General features: G+C 43.5%; 1 protein-coding gene across 5 annotated transcripts in view; it reads right to left on the bottom strand.

Annotated features, from left to right (window-relative positions):
* Nucleotides 1-27,982, bottom strand: part of MAPKBP1 (mitogen-activated protein kinase binding protein 1) — a 100,806-nt gene that overhangs the window by 64,211 nt on the left and 8,613 nt on the right. For all 5 annotated transcript variants that reach the window (XM_077180195.1, XM_054635227.2, XM_077180192.1 and 2 more), the window contains exon 3: nucleotides 7,290-7,381. In XM_077180195.1, coding sequence (XP_077036310.1) covers nucleotides 7,290-7,381 — 92 coding nt within the window. The remainder of the gene's footprint in view (nucleotides 1-7,289; nucleotides 7,382-27,982) is intronic.

The following is a 27,982-nucleotide window of genomic DNA, read 5'->3' as shown; positions in this document are numbered from 1 at the left end:
GATCCAGCTGCTACGCAGATTTGAAGAAAGATTATTCCAAACTTCATGACTGTTACTTGTGAATGTCATGGGTCAACTGCAAGAGAACAAAAGAGAGGCCATAGCCCCCTTAAATAGGCCATAGCCCCCTAAATCCACCTCTGATAATTTAAATATCAGTTACAATTATTTGGCCTGAGAATAAAGCACTGTTGCAAAGTGTATCTCCATTGTTTTGTCCCAGGTACAGACTTCACTCTCTTGCCAGAAACTAAGACTGCATCAGCCTTCTTCAGCCCACCCTCCTCTACAGCTATTTCTTCAGCTAAACCCTCCCCTCCTCCCAATCTGCATTAATAAAGGCAAGTAGTGAACAAAGTCTTGTTGCGCCTCGGTCTTCATGCCCCAGTGCAGATACCTTCCTTTCTCTCCAGTGGGTATTTAACACAGGGAGATTTGAGACACAAAGTATCCCTGCTTCTTTCTGAGAAATCTGCTGTTGCTGGGGAAGGAAAGGGAAGGAAGGGCTTGGCTACTTTTTATCATCTTTTTGAACAGATCTGTTTGAAACCCAGTGTTGTTCACTTTTGACACAGAAAGTTTTGCTCAAGTTTGGTTGAAGTGGCCCTACTCAAACCATTCTGCAATACAGATTCTAATCATGTTTAACGATCTCACTTAAGGGGATTTTCTTATCTTCATCTCTGAGCCCATCATCACAATTGTGCCAGCTGGAAAATCTCCCCAGATGGCATGTTAAGCACAGTAGCCTCACAGAAGAAAGGTATTAACACCACTCCAGATTCCTGGAACATGATGAGGGGAAAGAGGTCCAGCTCTTGAAAGGCAACTGTCCTGTTTCAAAGAGGACAAAGCAAGCTGCCTCTGATGGGACCAAAGATGCTGAAATCTGCTTTGGAACATACACAAGAACTTTTCTTCATTTTATTGTAGGTTTCTACATCTTTACAACACCACAGGATTCTCCTTTACAAAAGATCATAAAAAGAAACCACAGAGCTCCGCCTTCAGAGCTTTCGGTAAGTAAACTTGTAGGAGACAGCACCAGTAGAAGTGGATTTATCTACTGGCAACCCAGCAGCTCAAGTATTTCAAAATCCCTGTACCAATTCAGGATGCATTTGGGATACAGCCCAATAGCATTAGTGTTTATGCTAAGGAAAATTAGTGAAGAATTGTACCTTCACAGAGCAGTAGAGCTATGCTCAAACTGCACATGTACCATGTACTGGCTCTGTAAGGAAGTGGATTCCTTCTGTGCCTAGAGAAAACCTAGAGTTTTCTAAAGGCAACTCCCATTGTGACACCCAAGCAATGTGATCAATTAGTTAATAAAAACAGGCACTGAAATAATGCAGGAATACTTGTTAACTTAAAAATTAGGATTTCACTGTCCATATCACCACTAATTCTAACCTGGCCAAATTGGTCATCAGTTTTGGAAAGATCCCAGTTCAGAACAGCATTCTGCCTCATTCACCATCAGTCACCTGTAAGATTTGCCTCTCAAAATTTTTTACTGTACCTCACTGACCAAAACTTTCCACTTTAAGTAAGAAAGAATGAGCAAGGCAACATCATACCTGCTCAAGTTACACAATGTTTATCCTAAATGTTATTTTTCCATTGTGGGTTATATACAGCTTAAGGTAAAGGAAAATTGTTCTAAACTGATAATTTATTACCTTGTGCAGTAATCTATGTATATGATGATGGAAAATTATGACTAAAACTTTCCAAGAGAAAGTTTTCCATCCACATGTGGATGGGTTGGAAACCACTCAGCCTTACGCCTATCTACTGGAACTGGAAAGAAGTATTTGAGAGCAAACCAACAATCACTTCTGGAAAAGAAAAATCTCCATTCTTTCAGCTTCCAGTGGGACTTACCACTGAGCTATGTGAGACAGCTACACATGTGTTGAGCAGGCTCCTAGATGGATTAAAACCAATTCACTCATTTCCCATTCATCCCCTTCCTCCCTTTGCTGTGATAGAGACCATCATCACTGCCAGTCAGTGCAGGACCTGACAGCCAGGAGGGATATGACTCAGAAGGGCTGAGGAGTTCAGTGGCTTCCACTCCTTTCTGCAAATCAGCTGAGGATGAGGAATGCAAGAGGGGAAGACACAGTGAAAAGAGACTGTGGCTGGATGTTGCTGTAGTGCAGGCCACCACATGAGAAGCTGCTGTACTGACATGCAGCATGCACAGCACAATTGCAGTAAAATAAAATTTGACCCAGAACTGTGCAGTTTTCTGATTTGAACACTCATACAATTATTTATTTTGGAATATTACTTGTCCTGTCTCCAAAAAAACAGAACAAAACCACAAACAAACTAAAACACCAAGGTGATAAAGCTGAAGAAGGAACAAGTCTAACTCTTCAATCAGATCATGCAGCAAAAAGTAGCAGGATAAAAGACTCAGTATCTTCATTTTAACTTTGATCATCTATCTCCTATTGTCCCTCCCTTCCTATCTACAAATAAGGATGTTCTTTCCAAAATGGGTCAGAATAAAGGGGCATCCAAATCATGTGTTCAGCAAATGTACTGTGCACACACACAGAGCTAGCCAGGGACCTATGTCTGTACCGTCTACAGTAATTTCTGAAAGAAAACCAGAGAAACTCCTTTTACTATGTCTCAGAGAGAATTTTCTATATTAAACACATATCTGCCTTATATACAGCAGGAGCTGCTGTATGTAAAGAACCATTCAAGAGCTGAAAGGAGGAAAGAATAAGAGAATATGCAGGTTGAGACTGATCAACTCAGCACACGTGCTATGTATGAAATACCAGTTTTCCCATCAAGGAACACTAATGTAAAAAATCCCTGAAATCTATCAGAGTGGCTCCAAGTTGATGAGCAGAGCTAGAGGGATGCTTAAGCTGACCAGAGCATGACAGCATAGTGTTTAAAAGGCATTGCACACTAAAGGCACAAAGTGCTACGTTCCTGCTCCTCAGAAGAAAAAGCACAGGATGCTTCCTCAAGCAGGCAAGTGCCTCACCAGAAGATCAGGTTCCCAACCAGATATTAGGATCAACTGAGAGCCAAGAAAAGAAGAACAATGAGAAGTAAAATCAGTCACACCAACCTACAAGGCTTAAAAAAACCTAGTAAACAAAACACCTAAACCAGATAAGCTGAATAAAGCTATCTTAGCAGCTGGTCTAGAATTTAAATGATAGACATTTCACACACCCATTTTTTCCTTTTTAATGTTAGTCATCCTCAGAGGATTTTCTTAGTTTTGTTTCTCTTCTTGTTTCTAGGAAACAGAGCCTCAACTAGCTACTGAAAAAAAAAAAAAACCAACAAACTCAAAAGAGAATAAATTGAGAAGAGCAGGGAAAACGCAAAGCAGGGGAATTGAAACAAAAAAAGGCCAGAGCAATGGTCCTACTACAAGAGGTAAAAAAAATGGTACATTTCTGTACTCCCCTCACAAGAACAACTTTGTTACTCACTGCAAAACCCAAACAAAGATCCAATTAAGCAACTTTGGGTTAGTTTCACTGATAATATAAAAACAGGTGAACACAGGCAGCAGATGCAAGACCTTTGCAGAGGATACAATTTTCTCTCTTTATGTTGTTTTATCTCCCAAGACAAGGGCCTTACATCAAAGTGGTAGCCTGGAATATCTGCAGCACTCAGTGCCTTTAGCCCTTTACCGCTGACATGAAGAAAAAGTCTCCTATAATACAAGCATCCCACAAAAAACATACCAGGATCAGCACAGCTGCTGTCTCACACTGCCAGAGAGGGAGCCCCATTAGGGTCAAAGCAGAGAAAGGATAATATATGCAAAAGACAGTGGGAAGGAAAAAATAATGTAATACTCAGCTCTTTGGCACAACAGTGGAGTTGGGATGAGTTTTGTTGGATTGGGAATAGCTTCTTTCATCAGTTTAAGAAACTTCCTGGGAGATTCAGAAACTCCAGGAAAGAGAAAACTGAGAAAAACAATCACATTTTTTAAAAAAACTATTTTAGGCAAACCAGAGACCCAAATTAAGATTATGCTCAAAGAATGCCAAAGCTCATTCACATAGTTGCTTGTATACCTGACTTGGATGAAGTCACAGTGCCTGGGGCAACTGTTTTGATCTCAACCAAATCAATCTAGGTATGTTGAAAGTGTTCTTAGGAAAATACAGCTGTTACGTTGTTACGTAAATTCAGCTTTTAGGGGTGGGACTGGAGGAGCAAAGCATCTGCATGTCAGCATTGCAAAACCTCCCTACACGAGCAGTGGGATGGGGAAATCACTGGACTACAACTCAGGATGACCAAGTTACATGAACAGGTCATGAAACAACTGTGCATGAGCCATGCCCAGTCTGCTACATCAGACTCATGTAAGTAGTTTGGTGTCCAGTAAATGCACAGTTCTGTCTGAGCAACAGAACCCAGATGGTCATAATCATTGTCACAGGGTCTGGTTGGAGTCCTGTCACCAGTGCTGTCCCCCAAGGTTCAGTACTGGGCCCAGTGTTGTTTAACTTGTTCATCAGTGACTTGGATGAAGGAGCAGATGCCTCCTCAGCAAGTTCACTGATGACACAAAGCTGGGAGGAGTGGCTGATACCCCAGAGGGCTGTGCAGCCCTTGAGAAGGACCTCGACAGGCTGGAGAGATGGGCAGGGAAGAACTGTCAGAAATCCAACAAAGGCAAGTGCAGGGTCCTGCACCTGGGAAGAATAACCCCAGGCACCAGCACAGGCTGGGGCTGACCTGCTGGAGAGCAGCTCTGCCAGGAACCTGGGGGTTCAGGTGGACAACAACTGAGCCAGCAGTGCCCTTGTGGCCAAGAAGGCCAGTGGGAACCTGGAGTTCATCAGGAAGAGCACTGCCAGCAGGTCCAGGGAGGTGATCCTGCCCCTCTGCTCAGCCCTGGTGAGGGCATATCCGGAGTGCTGTGTTCAGTTCTGGGCTCCTCAGTACAAGAGAGACATGGAGCTCCTGGAGTGGGTCCAGCAAAGGGCTAGGAAGATAATTAAGAGACTGGAGCATCTCTCTTACCAGGAAAGGCTGAGGAAGCTGGGCCTGCTCAGCCTTGAGAAGAAACAATGGAGAGTCACAGTGTCTATCAGTATCTCAAGGGAGGGTGTCAGAGGATGGAGCCAGGCTCTGCAGTGGTGTCAAGCAACAAGACAAGAGGCAAAGGGAAGAAACTGATGCACAGGAAGTTCCACCTGAATATGAGGAAAAGCTTCTTTACGGTGCAGGTGACAGTTCAGTTCTTTACTAAACAGGTTGCTCAGAGAGGCTGTGGAGCTGCCCTCACCAGAGATATTTAAGAACCATCTGGATGTAATCCTGTGCCATGTGCACTAGGATGACCCTGCTTGAGCAGGGAGGTTGTACAGAATGACCCAGTGTGGTCCCTTCCAGCCCTACCTATTCTGTGAGTCTGTTTAATTCAAATAGAAACAAAAATACACAAAATGAAGCCAGTGTACCAGAAAGGCCAGGATTCTTCCAAAGCAAGAGACATTCACTGCAAATCACAATGGGAAAAAAAAAACCACAAAAACAACCAACCAAACAAAAAAACACCACAAAAACCAACAAAACCCAAACTGAACAAGATTATTAGATTGTTAGCTTGAGACCGTATGACTGCAGCAAATCACAACAGTATCAGGCCAGCCATGGCACAGAAGCAGCAAGTCATACAAGCCTTTAAACTTTTAGAACACACATCTAGTATATTCCTGCCCAGGCCATGAAACGTTACCACCAACAAGTAAGGACAGGAATTCCCCTGTAAAGCCCTAAGGAACCACATAACCTTTTAATTAGCCAAAAGAAACCCCAGGTGTACTCACACTTGATTAAATCAATGTCAGGCATGCTCATCAAAGGACGTTGCTATTAACAAAGCTAACCTACCTTCAGCTATGCAAGAGCCCAAAATTAGTTTACTGCACTCATTTTCTTCTCTCTTTGCTGATTTCAAGTGTGAGCACATTCAGTATCAGAAAAGATACACAGGAAGAGGCAAAACACACCAGAATATATTTGCCTGGCTCCAAAGAGTTCAAGCAAAACAGATGCTGCTGAGCAATGATGTGGACCTCAAATTGTCTGCAGATTAACAGACTGCTCACTGACAGAAAAAGAGGCAATAGGCATAAATCAAATCATAAAATTGTTTTTAAAACCCTTTCTTTTTATGTTTTTATTTTGTTGGTATTACTATGAGAGTAGTCAAACACTGGAACATGGTGCCCAGAGATGGTGGGATCTCCATCTCTAGAGATATTCAAAAGCTGTCTAGCCATAGTCCTGGGCAACCTGCTAGAGGTGACCCTGACTGAGCATGAGGGTTGACTAGATGATCTCAAGAGGCTCCCCCAGCCACAGCAATGTTGTGATTTGGTTAACTAGGATATCACCAGGACAAGCAAAAATTTCTAGCCAGTTTCACTGACTCCATCTCCCATTTTAGGCACAAACACAGAATCTTTAAATGCTGCTAGCACACTTATGGTACCCTTGAAAACATAATCTACAACCGATGTGGAAGTTCTTGAATTCTAATTCCAGCTTTCATGTCTTAAGAGTATGTCCATGCAATATGACCTGGAGTCATGTCCTTTGTCTTCTCTTTTAGCTTGCTGACAGCAGAAAAAGCTCAAAGGAAAGACAAACTCATATTGATTTCTGCATTGCAGCAGACCTCTCCAGCCCTCACCCATGTACCTGTAGGTAGCTCTTTTGCTTTCCATCAAAGTCTCCTTCTATTCCTCTATTTGAACTTAAGACTACAATTGACAGATGTGTTTCACTCCAAAGAACTCACACATAAGCAGGTTCGGGCTGTTAGCCTGAAATATTTCCTCACATTTGGCTGAGGAACATGGCAAGTCATAAATTGCAGGACATCTACAAGAAGGCTTCTGTCAATTCATTGAAAGAATCATTTGCTCCATTAGGTTTTTATTGGATTGAGAATCACACTGAGTTATGCCTATGTTCATCACACTACAGAACACAGTGAAAAGTCCACAAAATGTATTTAACTCCCAGCTTAGAGCAAGAGGAATGAGACTAGTTCCATTAAAAGGAATCTCATTAAAATTTGATAATGCAACCCCTCTCCCCTGCCAATTAAACTAACAGTGCTGGGTCTCATCATTCTCTGGTGTTTAAAGAGCAGTAAATAGGCTTCCTATAGAAGATGATAGTGGAAACACCCTGAATCTTTATGTTAATGCATCAGTCATGGTTTATTTTAGCTTTGAGGAATATGGTTAGTAACTCACCCAGCTGGATAAGCAACGAGGCCAGTTCTGGGGTCGCAGGCTAGTCCTCTGCCTCCCGACACGGTTATGCCCAAGACCTTCTCCAAAGTCACCTAGAGCATACAAGAAAGAAAACAGGAAGTACCATGAAATGTGAGTGCAGTTCAAATAGACCCATAACACAGATGCTGATGGTCTGGTTCACACTGGTTCCTAGATCCACTGAGAAGCACCAGGTACAAAAGCAACTCCATTCAACTTTCAGTATAGGCACAGGAAAATACTGCTGGGGTACAGAGAAGGCATTATCAACCCACTTATTACTTTCTCTATGCCGGAGCATTGCAAACAGAGGGTTGCAAGCAGCAGACAGTACTGGTGAAAAGCTGGGATGCACATTCATGGGCCACAGATTCCCATCCTTCCAGTAAGAGCAACATACCACTGTCTCTAGAGCTTGGCTCTTTCCTGAAAACAGTTTCCAGGTTGACACTTCTAGTAGCAAGTGGTTCAGCCTGGTCTCAGCCTTGTATTCCTAGGAACTGAATAGTTCATTTTTCCTATGGTTCTGGAGGTGGAAATCACAAGGAGTGGTCGAGGGTATCCCTTGCCAGAAGTGTGAAATAGAACACCATAAACATTCACAAGCCTGCTGCATACCAATGACCCTTGCAAGAGACTGTTATCTAAATGTCCCCATACTCCCCTCAGGCAAACATCTCCACTATTTTTAAGAAAAGAAAAGAAAAGCAACTGGGAAGAGCTACTTGGAAGACATAAAGGCCTCTGTGGTAAGAAGCTAAGAAAAAAAAAAAAAAAAAAAACACCACCAAAACGGGAAGGACAGGTGACAAATGGACATGACACAATGTTTCAGGAGCAGAGAAGGCCAGGGAGATTCAGCAATTACCCCAAAGCAAAAGGCTGCAGTGGGATTACACTGCACAAAATCTGGTTTGTGGCATGAAAGGACTCAACCTCTGAGCACAAAGCAGTTCTCAGCCCTGGGGTTATTTTGACTGACACAAAATTATTCTCTTTCCTTTACATTTGCACAGCTTCATTTTATTTATTATATATTTGATGCATACATTCTTCCTCAGCATTGCTGTCTGTGCCAAACTCAAGGATTTCACTGGGTCACAGTCTTCTGTTTTTAATTAATATCATCTAAGTCATATTTGGTTAAGGCCTTAGGGGCATGGACACAGCATCAGAAGTTACTATTGTAATAATTACTACTGACTTTAATAGCTGCCCTGAAGATGAACATCTTGCATTTATACCGAGGTGGAGCACAAAAGGCAGGGGCGGGGCAGGTTTCCCACGCCACCCTGACCACACACCTTACCAGACCTGAGGAGTTTGGCTGCAGAGTGAGACACAAGGTCTCACTGAGCTCAAGGCTCAGGTTACTAGGTAAGGGGCCAGAAATAACCCCACACAGAGAATCACCTTGATTCAGCAGGTAAAACAGAGCTGAGGTGCCACCACTTAACATGAGCCATCCATGCTTTCAGTTAGTTCAAATTTGGCCTGCCTTCAAACAGTGACATGGAAAGTGGAAGATTTCATTTTCCAGTCTCTGAAGCAACTTAGTCTTTTTTCCCCTCTTATTAATAATATACCCCAGGTACTTTAAGACATTATGAGAACCTACCAAATTCTCCCCTTCTCTTGCAAAGTGAGAATCTCTGAAAACATGGCTTTTACAAAACTCCACTGGATTTTTGTTAAGAAAGAACATGCAAATAAAAATGTAGTTACAAATCCACTGATAAAGAGAGGAACTAGTTTTGTTTCAACTTAATATTGGAACAAGGTTGGGGAGAGGAGTGGGAAAGGCCAGGAGGATATCTACTCTTCCAGATTTGTTAACAATACTTTAAAACAAATCTTTTTAAAGCAGCTTAAAAACATGCAGAAAGAACTCACTGCTTCTGCTGCTGAGATTCTGGCTAATATCAGCAGTTTCCAAACTAGAAGAGGTTTGAATTAGTACAGAAAATGCATTCTTGACAGCAAAGGAAGAAGTGGAAGAGACATGCGCCATTCAAGTAGTTCCATCTAGATAAGGCACCAATTACTTGATTCTGTCAGCAAACATCAATTTAGCAATGCTGTGATTACACTGCTCATTGCAGGCTTTAGTTCAGTCTGGCTGTAATTGCCACTATCCTAAAAGGCACTGCTTGACCTTGGCTATGCAGATATTCAGCAGCAATTCAGCAACCTACTTTCACCAACAGGTATGTTTTTGCTCTGCAAGGACATTTACTGAGCCTCTCAGTGTGCAGTCTTACACCACAGCTGAGCTGACCTTACAGGAGCCTGTCTTGCAGGGAACAGCTCCTTCCTCCCTCATCCCACTCAGCCCAGTGATATCCCCCTCCAGACTCCAGACAGCCCTGGCATGGCAATTACATGTCCAGAAGGCCAAACCAGCAGAAAACCATGTTCTATTTGTAATCTTCTGTTTGTTTTCAGTTTGCCAGCCTGGGGAAACCCACAGGACGATCAGACCAAATTCAGGAAAAAAAACCCTAAAACAAACATACCTTTCCCTGGCAACTGGATCAATCTAGCTGCACATCCAAAGCCCAATCTGACCCCTACAAGTCTTTAAAAAGAATAGAAACCAAACAGGAACACTACCTGATTTGTCTTGACACCCTCACCTCACCAATACCAAACTGTCACCCTTACTCCAGCCTCCTCTCTCACTCTAAAGTCAGTGGAGGTCCCCTGCTGCTTTGCCAAGAGACTTTATGCTTGGATGTGGAAAGTCTACCTTTCTCATACGGTCAGCACACAGCTTGACATAAAAGGAGTAGCTCAGTCTTCCAGTCTAATTATTTTACTGCCAGCAAGTATCTTCTGGCCTCCAACAGACCATCTGTTCCTTTAGAAAAAAGCAACTGTCAAGGCCATACCTCTGATATTGACAGAAAAAGTGCTACAGAAATAGATAACTGCCTCTAGACTAAAGATTCACAACTAACTTTCTAAAAAAGGCTTCCCCTCCTTTGTTCCCAGTCTTAACTTCAAAAACTTTCTAGTGTAAAGAACTTGAAAGGCAACCCCACAAAGCCTACCCAAAGGCAGCACCTCTACATGATAATACTTGAGTATTAAAACCAACTTGCATCAAAAAGTACGCATGTAAATTTAAAATGTAACCAAATTATGAGACTTGTGAGCTCCACTTCCACCAACCTACCCACAATACATCAGTTTTTTCCCCATAACCAGCTTCCAGACTAGGTAACACAGGGGCAAGAAATAGTCACTTTGTCAAAAAACTTGAGAATGAAAAACATTTCAGAGAGAAAAACAAGAGATAACACAGGATTCTTCTCAATTTGCCAGCTAAAACAAATGAATTCTTAATATGGTTAATTAGGGCAAAAATACATCAACTTTAACTTCCTAATCTGGTATTAAGATTTGTCAGCAAAGGGCAGATCAGTCGATACAGGTCTGCACTATCCACCTCTGAAGTTACCACTTCCTCCTGTGGTAAGGGCAGTCTCCCAGCCCTACACAGCCATAAACACTGCCATTCATACAAGTCTCCCAAGCAGTACTTCAGCACATCCCAGTCTGAAATACATTATTTTGCACACCTTCCCAAGTCTGATCTGAGCTAACCACAGGACCTGGAGAGTTCCCCTGCAGATTTGAGACACTGCTCATTACCAACACGTCCTGTGCTTTCCCAGTTTGAATCCTACAGTTGTCAGACATGTCACTGCTTGCTCAGGTCTTCACGGACAACTAATGGGCCACCTCAACACCCCCATCCAAACCTGGAAACAACTGCATGATTAAACCTGCCACTTGTACCTAAATTAGAGGCAGCAGAGGAGGCTGACAAGCTGCATTTGTTACTTCATCTTGAGGCTTCTATTAATAGCATAATTGACACTTTCAGTCAACATTCTCTGTGCGACTTGCAAGAGCTGTTGAATTGATCCACACACAAAACACTTCTGCAGCTCATTTTGCACTGCCACTTTGCTATCTGAAACCATCCCATCTCTTTTCCTTTAAGGTCAACTTTTACTCAAATGTCGACGCTCAATATACACTCTTAGGCACCAAAACCTGTGCAGCTAACACCTGTCTTGCAAAGTCTGATATTCAGCCATTTTACAAAAATTTGGTGAGTTGGAACTGTACAAATGTGTATAAAGAAATTTTTGTGCCTAAGCAGATCCCTTACCCTGTTCCTTCCACATCAAATCCCAACATCATCAGATAGGTAGGACCAAACCAGCAGAGTCCTGAATTGCAGGACTCAAGGCACCAACAGGTATTCACAGCAGCTGGGCCTTCCCAGAAAGAGGGGTCTCACTGCAGCCCAATCTCACCTGAAGTCAAAGGGCATATCTGACAGCAGCCCTTGCTTCCATCAGGCACAGTCCCACACAGTGCATGGGGCAAGCCCATGCTTGGGAAAAGAAGCCATGTCATCTCTGCCTTCCTACTGAGGTGCAGATAATCGTTTCAGAAAGACTGATCTGAACAGCCCCAGCCAGCCTCATCTGGCTTCTCAGAAAACTCCATGTCTGACCAGCTGCACCCAGGTCTCAGAGTGAGTTTTGTACTTGTGTGAGCTCTTTCTGTTGTTTTGAGGAAGTTATCACAAACAATTGCTTCCATATGCTATAAGGACAACACAGAAATCCTTGAAGGATCAGCCCAACTTAACCCCCACCTGCAAACACTTTCCTCTTTCCCATCATTTCCATTCCTTTGGGACCATCTACACTTGCAAAGCCACAGGGGAGTACAGGAGCCCTGTGGCCTGCACATCCAGCCAGGACTCTGTTAGAAAGCAGTAGTAAACACACCCAGCACAGCAATGACTTCCACCAGAACAGGTGCCAAAAGGGACAGATTGTCACACTGTCAGTCCTGCCTGACCTGTCACAGGCACTCTGCTACAGCTGCACTGTTTCACTACTGAACCCCTGGGTAGGAGCTCCTGTATCTGTGCCTGTTTGCACAACAGCAGGTTTCTGAGGTCTGCCTTCATCCTAAAAGAGAGAAAGAGACATTTTCAAGATAAAGCCATCTTTAGGCTTTAGGCCACCAGGCATCCCTCAAAGAGTTTTGACTGCAGGGTGAATAATAGCCTGCTGCCACTCACACCACCATTCTCCCCAGGCCAGCAAAAGACTAAGTTAGGAGTTCAACAGTATTTGAGCTCCTCATCCTCACACTCATATGCTAAAGAAATTAAGAGTTTTCTGACTTGATTATCTCACTTCCTGCCTTCTTATGCTATCTTCATTCTCTTTTGGGCCCAAATTCTCATTGTTCACTACAAGCACAATTTATTTAAGCATGGAAACAAAAAAAAAAGCAAAGTATTTGAAAGGATCTGTGCTACTCTCCAGTGCTCAAAATGACAACCAAGTGGAGAAAACTGATGTTACTGTACAGGGCTGCCCACACACTCCAACACCTACAGTATTAAGCAGGAGGCTACAGCCTGAGAAAACCATGTCCAGCAAGCAGATATGTCTGTTCCAGACTTCAGGAGATCAGCCACCTTAGATCAGAGACCAATATCTAGCCCTGGTTTCTTTTTCCATTTGCAGCCAAAAGCAAAGGAGAAAGGTCAGAAAGAATAGTATAAAGAAATGTATGGATAAAGGTTAAGATCAAGGAAAACGAATTTGATTCTTTCTCACATCCTGTCAGTCTTCCAGTCTCAAAATAGATATTCTCCATTTTTAACTTATTTCAGTAGAGTTCTCCACCATGAGCTTATCCACTTTGTCTATAAAAGCTTAGCATTCACCACATTTTTTGGCAAGGAATTCCACCAGTCTGGTATATTGCAAGATGAACCATCTGTCATTATTTGTTTTAAACCTCACTTCTAATAGTTTTATTTGACATGCCTCAATCTTTGTATGGGAATAGACGGTGAACAGTCAGTCCCTATCCACCAGCTTTAGGTGGTTCATGATTTTGTAAGGAGCTATAATATCACCTCAAGTCATCTGTGTTCCAAGTACAAGAGTCTTTTTGAAGTCACTTTATGGCTCTTCTGAAAGCCATTTCATATCAGCTCTTCTGTGAAGCCCCTTCTATGTTCCCTACATTCTTCCTGAGAGAAAGGGCAAACACCAAGACCACATGCAGCTTTCCAGGCATGGGCACAGCAAGCATTTATAGAGCAGGATAATACAGTCTGTTTTGGTTTCCATTTTTCTCCCTTACTCTCAATCTGCCTTTCTGAGATCTAAGATCATTTACAGAGAACAAGAGGTCACTCTGCTCAACAAAGTCACAGGTAAGACCTGCTGCTGCTTTGCATTTGGAAACGCATCCCCCATTCTGTCCTGTCTGCTGCCCTATGGAATGGGAAATCCTATTCTTGAATTAATAGTTTGATTTCAATGTGCCCCTTTCTTTCCATGCCATTGTGAGCATTTATGATCAAGAGCATCCTCAGACAGAGTTCTTGCAGCACAGCTATTCCAATCCACTCCAGAATGGCTACTTTAGTAAATGTCCACAAGCAGACAATTTCTATTTTAAAAGCCTTCCCATGGGCCTATGTATAACACAGTTAACATTTGAACCCATTTAATTAAGTGGCGGTATCGAGTCAGCATGACAAGACAACATCCATCAGAGTTCATCTACCGTCCACTGCACAATGTGCCTGCCCTCATCCCCCTCCTGATTGAAATAGGCATATTAATAATGCATGTGCAAAGCCACGGGCTCCTGAAAAAGCAAAGGACACAGAAATCCCGGAGATACATGACCCACGAGGGCTACTTCGAAAAGCCTTCCCTAGCACTTAATCAGTTGTAACTAAGTAACAATCTTGGGGGGCGGGGGAAGGGAGGGAAGTGGCTACATAATCATCTGGGCTTTTGTCTTAAAAAAAAAAAAAAAGAAAAAAAAAAAATCTTTACTGATCAACCTGAGACCCCAGTCTTGAGACCCCAACGCTCTTTGGTTCAATACACTGACACAGGGAGCTCCAACATCAGGCCTGAGTTTCACAGCAGCACCATGGTTTGCACGTCTGTCTCTCTACATTCTGCTCCCAGAGTTTTCAGCACCTCTGCTTGCACTCCAACGTGTTTTCCATGCTGCTACACAGCAAAGTCGTATCAATGCACTCTGGCATCCAATACGTGAAAATGTAGCTGTACATTGTCAGCGTCAGCATTTAAGAAAGCTGTCTATCTTACATAAGTGAAATTCGATACAGAGTGCCAAATCTCACAGCTGGCCCTGTTTGTACATCCCTGCTGCTGCCCCCAAGCCCCACCGCAAAAAAGCACGTCCAGCCTCCAGGGAGCAGTGCACACGTTGTAGGCACTAATCCATCGTCTGAACACACTGTCTGATGGCCTGTTACTGCTGCAGAAAAACAAAGGCTTGAAGTTTTACATTTAGTTCTGCTGAGCTTCGTTTGGCACATAAAACACAGAGCACTAATTACAGCATACTGTTCTACTTAAGGGGCTGTCAGCATTTCCACTGCAAAGCCTTCATTTCAGGGCTTTATAACACAGCTGTGAAATATTCATTTTGCACTTCAGCTTAACATGCAAAGGTCTGGCTTTGGACCAGGTTCTCCTGCCTGATTTTTTTTTTTTTGGAGGGGGGGGAGTTAGGGTTTTTATTGTTGGTCTGGCAGGGGAAGGGCTGAAGATGGGTGGATAAAATTAACTGCAGGAGGTCTTTGACTTACAAAAGCACACAAACAACAAAACTACTCAGCTCCATAGTTGGTTTCTGCCCCTCACCTACCCAATGTGATCCCCTGCTTTTGTATATGAATATATATATACAGAATATGCACTTCTAAATTTCTTTTACATGTAAGTATTTTATATTTTTTAAGAGGTTTTTCTATCCTCTCCCACTTCTCCAGCCGGTCTTTCTTCCTGCAGCGACCAGTGCTAGGAAAGAGTAATGTCTTGACAAGCCTGAAGACTGAAAATATTCCACCTGCAAAAGGCAACAGTAGCAAGCCAAGCTCCAACACACGACCCATTCAGGAGGTCTCTGGCTGACACAGCAGTCTCCATTTCTCTCACTGTAAGCTTCCTAAGCCTTGCCCACAGCCATCATTGCCCACCTACACCAAATGCCCAACTGACCCTCCAGGAACTACTGCAAGACCATGAAACTGGTTTCATGCAATCCACTACACAGATATGTTCTGATATCAGATATGCTCTGATATTTAGGGCGTTTCCAGCCAATATCCAGTTTAAAGGCAGTATTCATGGGGAAAAAGGATTGATAGCTATAAGCAGGCCCTCACAATTAACCAATTAAAAAAATAAAGTGAAAGAGGAAAAAAACCCACAAAGCAAAACAAAACAGAAAAACACCTGACCAGACCATCATAGTATGACACAAGCGATTGCCAGTTTGATGCAATTTGATTTCAAGATAACCACTTTAAGATCATCAGGGAACAATCTCCCACAACACAAGTTATGAATGGCACTCCTTGGCACAAGAGGGGCAAGAGCAGAAACTGACTTGCTAAAAGGTTTTGAATCACTGAGTTATGGGGAGCATAACATTACATTAGTAAACCTGCATAATAGCAGAGGTGGGATGGGGGTATTCCAATGGAAGTGCTGAGTCTCAGCTCTAATGCCTCTGCCAGGTGTGTTGCACAGGGGTTGCAACTGGGGTGTGCACACATTTATTAAAAATTATCCAGACATTTAGACAAACAGAGCAAATCAGGGATGAAGGTGGGAGAAACAGAACACAGGCAACCCAGGGTCTCCACAGGCTGTCTTTCCACAGTGTGCGTGCATTTGTCCATCTCTCCACAGAGCCTCTCTTGCCTGCTCTCCCCTCCTGGCCTCCTCACTGTGCTGGCCGCCTTCAGTCCAATTCCAGCTGTCAGAGCTGCATTCCTGACCCATCAGCCCCAGCTGTCGGGGCCTACGTGCTGAATCTGCACTCTGCCTTCTTCTTCATGCACCTGAAGAAAGGCAGTCCCAGGCAGGCCATAAATACCATTGCACAGCTCCAGGGAGTGGGTGGGAGGCTATTAAAAGCACCTCTACCAGCAACCATAGTGAGGGAACTTAGAACAGAAGAACACACCTGCAAGTGTTCCTGCAGGCTGCAAAGAGGACATGTAGAGGATTAATTTCCTACCAGCTTCTACAGCACAGCCTAGCCATCATTCAATGATCTTCTGTTTCTTCATTTAACAACAGCCTGGACCACTAATTTTCTCTTCCCCACTCCCACACTAAGTTCAATTTCTTCCTAAATATTGCAGGGATGAGGAGAGGTCCATGTAACCTTACCAACTCCAGCCAAAGGCAAGACAAGCAGCAGTTTCTCCTCCTTCTACCATTCAGTCATGATTCTCACTGTAAAAGCAACACCAGCTCAGACTTGCATGAAATTGGCCAAACTTTCAGAAAATCTGAGCTTCAGAGATACAAGTATGGTGAAGGGACAGGGAAAAGTGTGTGTAAATTGTCCACCATTGTCAGTGTTGTCATGATGCTATTGTGACTTTGATATGGGAAATTCTTTTTTGTTGGTATAAGCAAAGTTTGTGAAGACTGTACAATGAATGCATGAAATGAATGCAAAAAGAAAAAGTGACATCAAACAGGCTACAGGTATTCCTGGTACATAAAGAGTCAATCCTGATTTGTTCCAGACTAAGCATCTGCACATGGAGTCAATCGGACCAGCTCCACAGGCAGTTAAGCCCCATTGAACACAACAGAGACACCTTTGTGTGGGCAGGCTTCAAAGAAACCCTTCCTTGAGCTCTTGGGACCTGGAATTCTGCAGGGTCACTCCTTCACAAGAACCAGATTTTTCCACTTTGCAAATGTGCATGACTTTTTCATAAGGAAAGAGAGCAGACAAGACACCAGACTTTACATAGGGTATGCTTTTGCCCTCCTATATATGCAATTCGTCCAGTGATTTTTTTTTTTTTTTTTGTAGTAGAAGATGAAGCCAATTCACCTTCCCCTGCATCAAGAACTACCTATACAAGTTTTAGGTACAAATGCAAACTTGCAACACTGGAGATCAGTGGAAGCAACTTCTGACTTTCTGGCACGGGGCCCGGAATATAAGCAAGGAAAGTGCTTCAGTGAGAAGAAGTAGCAAAAAAAAAAAACCCAAACCAATACAGCTCCCTTGGGCAGAGTTTCAGTTACTCATATAAGGGTTTGAAATCAAGCAGGAACAAACGGTTCTCTCAGCATAAGGGTCACTGTTCATCATCATTAATCATCACTTCCCAGATAGGAAAGGCTCCTTCCCCTCTGTTTTGCCCAGGCTTTAGCACTCACAAAAAGCAAGAGACAAGAAAAAGAGCCAAATAGGAATGTGGGCACAGGCTGGCAAGGTTGCTCCCTCTGTGGCTCTGTTGAAGGCCCTCCTCTTGGTCCCAGCCCTGAGCTGAGCCTGCTCCTAAATGCAAACAGGCAACAGTTAAAGTCCACAGCTTCTCGGGCACACGCTCCAAGGAAACCGTGGCAGCACCACATAATTCTTGACTCTGAAGCAAACACAGGGGCCATAACACAGCACTGCTAACACTGATACCGCCATGGCAAGGACTCCCTCCTAAATCACCTCCTGCTGAACTCTATAAACAACACATACATTCAAGCTAAACTTGGACACAGGGAAGAAAGAGAGGGAGCAGAACGTCTTCCCCACAGTCAACCCTGCTGAGGGGAGCCACAGAAGGAAAGCCACAACTCAGCACTTCAAGAAAAGCATCATGTTACAATCTCCTTCCCCTTAATTTCTTCTCTGGGGCTTATTTTTGGTATAAACGGATCTGTGAACTGTTTGACAAGGCTTGGGGGGGAACTTAGGGTTCGTCTTGAGTCCAAGAGTAGAAACACACAGAGCTACAGGATGAAGAAAAGCATTTTGATCAGCCTGCCTGAGGCAACACACATAATTTGTTTGTAATTTCTTTATTCACCCATGACCCCATGCCAAATCAATTAATTTTCATCCTTCACCAGTGATTTACACAGCCATTCTGCCCTAAAAGTCTTCAACTACCATATCTCATCCCTACCTTACCCACCTCACATTGTCATAAAAGCAACTATGCCTTCTAGAGAAGAGCATAACTGTAGGAAGCCTTAAAGAGACTGTAAGTAGTGTCTTAAAGAGACTCTGTATGTAAAAGCCCCACTTTCATGCCCATATTCCCTCCACAGAGCAGGTATCTCAGAGCTCACCTCTCCTGTCACCTGAAGGATTTCACCTGTAACTCCTGAACCGCTCCAGGATAAGACACCTTGTCCTCCCATGCATGCATCTCCCTAAGATTTCAGTGATGTTATGGGGGAAAGCACATACTTGCATCCTCAGGGAATGAGAAAATGGTTTTGTTGTAAGCTGATTTAAATTATGTTAAAAAATTACATATCAACAATTTAAAAGATGCTAAGATGGGAATAAATACAACAGGAAGGACAGAGTAAGAGCAAAGCATTTATATACAGACAACATCCCTATGGAAAGAGGCAGGAGGTAAAGAGATTAGTATTCCATCTCTCCCTAAACATTGTCTGAACTATTTATTATTAGTTTTACAGTACTTTCAAGAAGTCCAAACAAACACAAAGCCCTCCTGTACTCACAGCAGGCAGCAACATGTACTCTCACACAGCTGGCAATCTACAACCAAGTATAAGAGGACTAGGTGGCAATACCACACAAACACTGAGGTTAAATGTCTTAAACATGCAACAAATTAGCAACAGAACTGGGAATAATCTTACTCCCTCACAAATTTCAGCAGCTATCTACTGCATAGATCATGCAGCACCACTCCTGTACTTCTCTCCTGCTTGAAGCCAAGGACAGTATTTTTAAAGAAAGCTTAAAAATTAATCAAAAGAAAGCATAAGAGAATCCTCTCTTTTGCTCAAGCCAACCAGTATGTACAGGAGGAGACATTCAAGCTTCCTGCCTGCCCCCTGCCAAGACTCACTGCCTAGCACTAGGCAATCCCTTCCTGCACTCTTCCCTGCCCTCTGCCCCAAAGAATAAGCTTCTTACAGAATAGACTTTACCAGCATGTTGCCCTTTGTGAGTCCTGGAATTAAGAAGCTCTTCACATCTGTCCATCAACATGCATATTGAGCACCCAAGAGATTTGTCCTGTCAGCCAGAAAGGAGACCACATCCCTCAGGGGAATTGATACAGAGGAACGTGGGCCAAAGATTGAGAAAGCAAACTGAAGAGAACAGCACAAGCACTGACTTCCACCATCTCCTCAACAACCCTGCTGCCACTTCCCCCCTCCTGTTCCAGTACAGAGGAAAGCCCTTCACCTGTAACACGGTATCCCTGGTGTCCCTGTCACATGCCCATGCTGCTCAGTCACCAGCACAGACAACTCCAGCAAACTCATATGTGCTCACCCAGGTACACACCACTGAGCCATCCTTCTGCTGCAAAGATGCAAAGTGGTGCTTCAGGAGAAGCAATCATCATCCAACAGTCACAGCAGATGCAGAATTCAATTTACTCTTTTCCAAATAGTTCAATTTTCTTACAAGTTTTATGACATAGAGCCAGCATCCCAAAGACCTGAATGCTCTTCCTCTAAGACAGCAGCAAGAAACACCATCGATCCCCACACTTTTGCGTGCACACACACACACAGATGAAATCACAACTAAATAAACCACAGAGAGACAAAAGGTTATGAAGGTAACTACAAAGCAATCCTAAACAAACTCATTAAGTCATTCATTCAACTTGCTTTCATTCTTCACTTACTCTGTCCCTAAATCATTTCTTCCTGTGATTTTCCCCAAGGACCTTTTCAGTTTATTTTCCTGAAGTCTGTAAACGAGGGGTACAGTAGTCCAAGATAAGATGACATATTTGAGTAGCTGTTAAAGTGACTTAACAGAAAAAAAAAAAAAAGCCATCTAAGTCCCTTAAAACCCTAAAAGAGGGAGTAGCTCAGGAAAAGAAGTCTCCTCTAACTTGCATTTAGGTTCAGGAACATGGATAACTAGTAGAATTACCAAATGTGAGAACTGAGGAAGTAACACCATACTCAGAAGAAACAATTTTTATCCACATACTTTAAAAACTCTTGGTTTTGTTACCATGTGGTTTCTGTCACATTTCAAGAAAGCAAACCTTTGCAACAAACACCATTTCTTTACTGTTCTTGTTTAGAAATTCAGAAAGCCCTAGATCCAGGGCACAACCAACTCTTGTCGCTTCAACACTTGACAAACTACTGCTGCTTTTACATTCTTAGTTCTTAGCAAAAATTGCTGTTGTAAAAAGTAGAAAGCAAAAGTAGAGATTATGGAACCAGTCTTCCATAATTAGGAGGGGGGCAACCCTCCTAATTTCCTGGGAAATAGCTTTAGACACATTCACCTACTTAGAAGCATTTAGCAGAGTCTGTCTGGATAAGAAATAACTTTGAGTGACACATGTAGTTCAGAAATACCTGAACTAAGTACATTTCTGCAGTTTAAACAAGGGAGATAATAACCAGGCAAACACTTGAAGAGCAAAGCAGCACAAGAGAGAACATCCCTATTGACTGACATTTGTGCTGGACCACCATGCTAACCCTGGTCAAACTGTATTTTTCTCTGGTAAAAAGAGAGCTGTAAAGCTGCTATGCAGCTTGTGTCCACTCCCTGCTGTGGTGCACTGGCAGAGAGGTAGTGGGCAACTGCTAGATACAAGATTTGCTGTCACCCCTGCACCAGAACTGGCTCCTGCATGAATCCAGGCTGCAATTCCCATCACCGACCAGAGAAGAGGTGTTGGATGAAATAGAGCCAATGGCCTGTCAGAGCTGAATGAATGCAGCTGATGATTTGCACTCTTAAACAAAAACGCAGAAAGAAATGACTGCAGAATTGTTTGTTGGAGTACTGAAACCCAAAAACATTCCCACACGTACACTGTCTTGTCTCTCTTCTAAGTACATCAGTCTGTTTAAGGAAAGATCTGCAAACGTGTCTGCAGGTTGATACCTGCAATAGAGCACTCAGGAGACAATACTGTGTTACTGTCTCTGCTTAAAAATTAGCCAAAGACAAAAGAAGTATTTAGAGTTCAAAGATGGAATTAATATCATCCACAAGAAAAGACGAAAACTGGCTGCTCAGTGCTTATCAGTACTTTCTGCTATTTCTATAGAGGTCATTTCCTACATTTCCTTTAGGTGAGATACAAATCTATTAGTGACAGAAAGGACCACAAAAGCTGGCACAATCTGCCACAGCAGCCAAGCTGACTGAGGAAATACTTGCACTAAACAATCTCAACAAAGAACCAGAAAGCTACTTTTAAATTGCAAGAGTTATGTTCACAAGCGCTGCCTGGGAGAAGTCCTACGCCTAGTCCGCATGGTTCAAAAGATGATAGCAGCACCCCGATGCACCCGTGAAACCCCAGATGATGCCACTCCAAAATACTGCTCCCTACCACGTGTGACATCATGATGATCAAGGTAGCTCCACAAGTACCCACAGTACCTGTCTAACGTTTGAGAGGAAAAAGTCCAACAGTTCAAGCAAACTCAGCAACAGTTCTGGAGTCAGAAAAAACTACAATTGTCACAGACCAAACTGTGGTGTTGGGCCACCAGGTTGTTGAAACTGAATCCTGGGATTTCTGACAGATGTTTCACCACAAGAGAAAAGAGCCGAGCAATCTTCAAGCAGGAAGCCAATGCTCCAGACCCAAGCACTTATGCTCTTCCCTGAAGGCATGCCATATGGCATTTTGTTGTTGCTTTCAGCCACCTTCCACAGCCTTTTCCACTGGAGATAGAGTATCTGGAAAGTCTTCTTGAATCAGCTGTAAGGAAGGGAAGCCCTGGGTCTACCACTTTCTTCTATTTATACCAACAACATTATTGCACCAGTTCAAACATATTTTAAATATAGCTCTGTGGCTTATTTCCAGGCAGAAGTAACTCAATGCTGGTGTACATATGTTTAGACCACAGCAATTGGAAACAATGTCCCATAAACTCTGTTAACTGCTGATCCACTGTAACCAGAACAGGCTCTACAACTGCAGAAATACAAACCATGATAGGAAAAAAAAATTAGATGTTATCCACCCAGAAGCTAAATAAGCCAGCTGCCACCTGCACAGCACTGACAGACCTCCACTGTAGCCTCAACAGATTAATAGCTGTAAGTTAACAGCCAGCTCTTGTCACATCAAGATACAGTGTCTGACTGCCAAGACACCACATGGAGGTGACATGGGTGTGGGCCAGCATAAGGGCAGACATGCAATACACAGAGCATCTGCCAGTATCCACTTGCATTTTGTAAACTTAAGAGTGGACAAACAGAAGATAGTTAGATGTGCACAGCTCTATTTGTAAACCCTCTACTGAAAATGCCAGCAGTGCTACTATATTTTGATGAATCTGACTTGAATCCAGTACCCATAAGCTCACACACTGAAAAGAAACAAGAATGACAAGGGGCAGGAGCCCTGGCCCAACACCTGAAGGCTGTTTACCTCAGAACTGGTTGCAGGGGTCTCAGTGACACTTAGACAAGGAAGACACTTGCTAGAAAGCTAATAGGTGACTGATGCCAGTGCTGAGCCTAGGCTTCGACATGACCTCAGGTGAGCCAAGCTGCAAACAGCAGCCCACATGCAAAAAAAGCAAGAGGTGATAATTACCATGCCTTTCACCAGACTGTCCCTCTCACAGGCTTCAAATACAGCTCTGTCAGTCTTCCCAACACACATAAAAACAATCACATTTCATTACATTATTCTCTGCAATAGCTAAATAATGGGAGGGTGGACGGGGGGGGGGGGACAGATATGTGATTTACATGTTCTTAAAAAAAGCTTGCCTTTCTTTTGCCTGAACCCAATGGGACTAAGCTTTAAAGAGGAGAAAAGCATAATCAACACTTCACAAGTATCTAAAAAGGCACGGCACTTTTGGTAATGGGAAGTGGAAAAGTTAATGACCACCATCTCAGGCCTCTGGAAAGACAGGCATCTCTTCTCCTGGGGTATAAATAACCTAGCTTTATCCTGCATAAACCTGTTTGTAACTTTAGGGATAGAACTGCCCTTCCTGAACATGCCAGGTTAGCATCTTGCTTAGATCAGAGGAGGCTCTGTCACTCTGTCAGAGAGCTTCTAGATGGGGAGAAAAAGGGAAACCAATTTCAGGGGGGAAATAAAAATGGAATTTCTCTGGTCAACTGCTTATTTGGAGGACGTGAAACAGGGAAAGAGAAACAGTCTCTATTCCATGTTTCACAGGACTGGTAAGCAACACATTCAGGAAATATGGATTATTGGACAAAGTGCAGCTGAGCTGGTAAAAACATGATGAAGACAACTGCATGATATACATATAAGGCATGCACACAGATACAGTTACGTGCATTAAATGAATCATCCCACAGAGACTCTGATCTTGCAATCAGCCACAGAGACACTTAACTTTACATCCATTGGGTAAAATGAACCACTCACACTCATACTACCTCACCACACAAAGTTAAGCACATGCTGAAGCACCCACAGGAATGGTGCCAGAGTTTGCATTCAGTTTTCTTCTAAACCTTTCAAGGTCATCACAACTCTAGAAACACTACAAAGAGTTGTGTAAGACTGTGTACATTACAGCTGCAACATAATACCGCTGTCACTTTATAAGCAGGGGAAAAGATCAGGCTGTAAGTTACAGTACTAACAGGCACACTAAGAAAAGTAACGTACACTGAACCAGAACAGAGTATGGTCTTCGTATTAAACACACACACACAGAAAAATAGAAACACAATCATACCATCATCCAACCAGGCCTCAGCATTTCAGTACACTCTACAAGGCAAAACCCTGCTTGGCAGCTCTTTACAGTACTTTCCTTTCTGGGGATCTGAGAAAAGCATCCAAATGAAATTGCGGTAGAGAGTGGGAGAGCAGGACATGGGACAAAACACAGGCAGCAGACCTGGAAGTAAATTCTTCTTCCAGAGAGATGGCTGCAATGCACAGGCAGCATTCCCTTTGCTGTCCAGAGACAAGACCCTCTCCCCAGCAAGGGAAACCACCCACTTTGACATTCTATGATGGATTTTGTTTCTAAGCCCTTCTTTCTGTCCTAACTGCTTCTGCAGCTACAGAGATCACTGATGATTTATAGTTCTGCCATCTCTTCTGTATGAGAGCTCCTCAACTCAACTAATCCCAAATGCTACACAAGTATGTTTCAGGCCCCCAACTCCCCTCCCCAAAATCCAGGGCAGGAATACCAACCCATCTCTGTCTGGACAGTTATAGTACTCTGCACAGCCTCCTCCTCTCCTCAGCCAGGGCTGCCGGCTAAGGAGGGCCGGGTTGCTCTTCCCAGTACAACAGGCCCTAAGTGCCAGAAAAAACTAGGAGCAGAAAGAAAGAGATTATTTTGCTTGCCAACAAACCTTTAGGCAGTAGGTGATGAGTGTTCCCAATTGTTTTAAACCGCTGGAAAATACTGACAGCAAAACTAAATGCCTTATTGCAACAAGCACTCTTCTTTTCCCAGGGAAACATCACATGAATGTCCACAGCAAGCAGTATTTCTCAACCCCTGGTAACCTCAGAGGTCCCCAGGTGCCCTGTAAAACACTTCTCTTTCACCAAAGAGGCAGATTTTTCCAAACGAATGAGACAATTCAGTTTCCCTGGCAGAAATGCAAAGCCAGAAGCTGCCCAGTGCACCATATCCCCTACCATGGAGGGCAATGTTACTACACACAGCAACCTGGTGGCCTTTCCCAGCCTTGATGGTCAGCCTAGAACTTTGGTCACCAGAGTTACACCATGAAGGTTCAGGCACTGTCTGGAACAACACAGACTCTGAGCATATTATAGAGGGTTATTATATTATAGACTGGGAGCTTGGCTGTCTCCTTTTCCCAAACATATGTTTAAACTAAGCTTTGCAGGCTTACCAAGGGCCACAGGCCCCAGGCAGTGCAGGGCCCTCCCCAGGCACCAGATACCCACAGAGCCATAGGCAGGGTCAGAGTGCCCCTTCCCAAGCACACCACAGCATGTCCACAGACACAGGAGGCTGCAGCACCTGAAAGAAGCCAGGACAGAAGCCATGAAACTGCCAGCAGGCAGGCAGACCAGGCCATGCAATTGTGGCCTGGGTGCTGCATGGCCCACTGGCTCTCACCCCAGCTCCAGCAGGCCGTGTAGAAATTCATTAATCAGCCCCCTGGCCATTTTATGAACAGCTGTGTTTACACACTGACACTCCTGGGCAGAGATGTTCATTCCAAGGGCCTGGAGCAGCTTCGACACACAGCAGAGATAGTCCAGGCACTGCACCTTCTCCCCCAGCACCACACTCATTTTTCCATTGATGGCTCCATCAGAAAAGTATTTTTTGCAGGTCTCAGACATAAAAAAGCTTATTTGCAGCTTGCTACACAAAATGGGCTGAGAACTTCACAAAGCAAGTGTCCATAACCCACTCACCACAACAGTGATGCAGGAGACCTGTTCTCTCAGAAGTTGCAGCCAAAGCAGGCAGTGGCAAGGAAGCTGCCTCTCACCCAGAGCACCTCACCCTCATCCTCTCCCAGCACCAGTTATTCACGCTGCTGATTGCGTGTTAATACATCTCAACAGCTTAGCTCGGCAAGCCTGCAGAGACAGGCAGCACAAACCACAGATTATCAGGGAGGAAGATTATCTTCCTGGTGCAGAGGACAGTAGAATCCCAATTCCAGCCTCAAAAGCTGCTCAGGCTTCTAGAAACAGCTACGTTCATTGAGGCCTACCAGAGACTCAGAAATATTTTTTCATGCATTTCATTAAGAGCGCTTTCTGTCATCTTGTATCCATTGCACTCAACCACCACTCCCATAGCAGAGTTTGGGGCACACACTGGGCAAACACTCTCCAGCCAGCCCTCATAGTCTGGAAAGGTACAAAGAACCATATCTAAAGCCTATCTGGCCATGATTCAGTCCAAGAAAACTAGATGAGTTGGGACAAGATGGGCTTAAGCAAAAAAAGCAGATCCCAAATTTGTCAGTTCCAGTTTACAGTCAGCAATGCTTTTGGACCCAGCTGCTCAAGAAGGATGACCCCCCCAAAGCAGGTTTGAAACAACTGTGCTCAGAACCACTATATCTAGTTCAACACTGGGAGAAAGCCAAACACAAGGAGTTATGCAGCTGTTTTAAAGCCCCAGACGTTGGGACACTTTGCACAAAGTGGAAAAGTATCCCTGTCTGTTTTACACTGAGGGAAAGAAGAGGCTCAAAGACAGTCTGAAGAGCAGAGCACAGAACCCAAAAACTTTAACTTCATTTTAAAAGAAAATTACAGAGCTCTATTTCAAGGTTCACTCTACCTTTATATAATTCAGCAGCAAAGAAACACTGGTTAAGAGCATGAAAAACATCAGTCTTAGCCCACACGAAGCTCTTGAAGAAAAGACTAGTATTGATGAAACATAACTGGCAGCAAGAAGTCCTTTCACTGATACAGCCTGTTTCTCTGTGGGACAGGATCATTCAACAGACTCTTTTGATACTGTGTTACCATAAAGACAGCTTGGTTTTGGATCTCAGCTTGCTAATTCTTTCTAGCACAGGCAAGTGCTTAACCAAGTACACCCTGACACTCATGCCCCCTCAAGATACCTCTGAATCCATCCCTATCCCCTCATGGTTCCAGTCACACTATGGCAGTGGCCAAAGCACAGAGCACAGCGAGTTCTGAACACCAAGACCTGCCACCAAATAAGTAGGCAGGTCTTGCAGACACTTCTTTCACCCTCAGTCTTATTCTATGTTTCAGCAGCATCTCCAGCATCTAGATTGCATTAGGGACTGTGCAACAAGCTCAGGCTCCTTTGGTGCAAAGACTGGCCTGAGCAATGGTGCTTTTTTTTTTGGTAAATGAAAGCATCCCTAGTACAAACAAGACTTCAAAGGCAAGCAGCCCCTTATGTGCTACTCAAAGGTGAGCAGCCAATTCCAAAGCCCTTGGGAGACCTCAAAGGCTACCGCTCTGAGCACAGGAGAGGTAGCTAACACTTCAATACTGGCACTTCAAACAGCTGCCCCGTGCTGGGCCTGTCTGTCAATAGGGAAGGGTTTCTGCAGAGGCAGCACTTCTTTTCACAGTGCCTACTTGGGAGAAAAAACAGGAGCAGGAAGCTTTACAACTCTATATCCTTGAATCCATGGGCACTGCCTTTTAGTTGTTTTCTCCTTTCAGAAACTCCTTGATCTACCTGCTCTCAAGACATTTGTTTAATGTTATGACTCTCTACTATGACGTAACCTCAGATAATCTACCTTTTTCCTGAGAAAAGTGTCTCTCAAGTCCACGACGGGGGAGATTTCAGACTAATTGTGCAAAGTGTCAGGAAGATAAAGAAATTAAAGAAGCATCACTGTAAGGAAGCAATGGCATTGTTAAAATTTCATTGGGTAAGAAATCTCATATTAGATGTTATATCACATTAGCTATCTTGACCAACTGTGAATTTTAATACTGTATTTGGGAGAACAAGCAGGTCTGACTTTTATTGCTATTGACTTGGAAACTCTGAATACACCAGCAGTTCATAGTCCTCTACAGTACTATTTTCAATCAGTTTCCTCACAGTAACTAACAACAGTACTGGTCTCCTGGGACACTAGCA

The sequence above is a fragment of the Agelaius phoeniceus genome, chromosome 6, assembly GCF_051311805.1.
Source record: "Agelaius phoeniceus isolate bAgePho1 chromosome 6, bAgePho1.hap1, whole genome shotgun sequence".
Lineage (NCBI taxonomy): Eukaryota > Metazoa > Chordata > Aves > Passeriformes > Icteridae > Agelaius > Agelaius phoeniceus.
The sequence above is the reverse complement of the archived record's forward strand: the minus strand, read 5'-3'. Positions and strand labels throughout refer to the sequence as shown.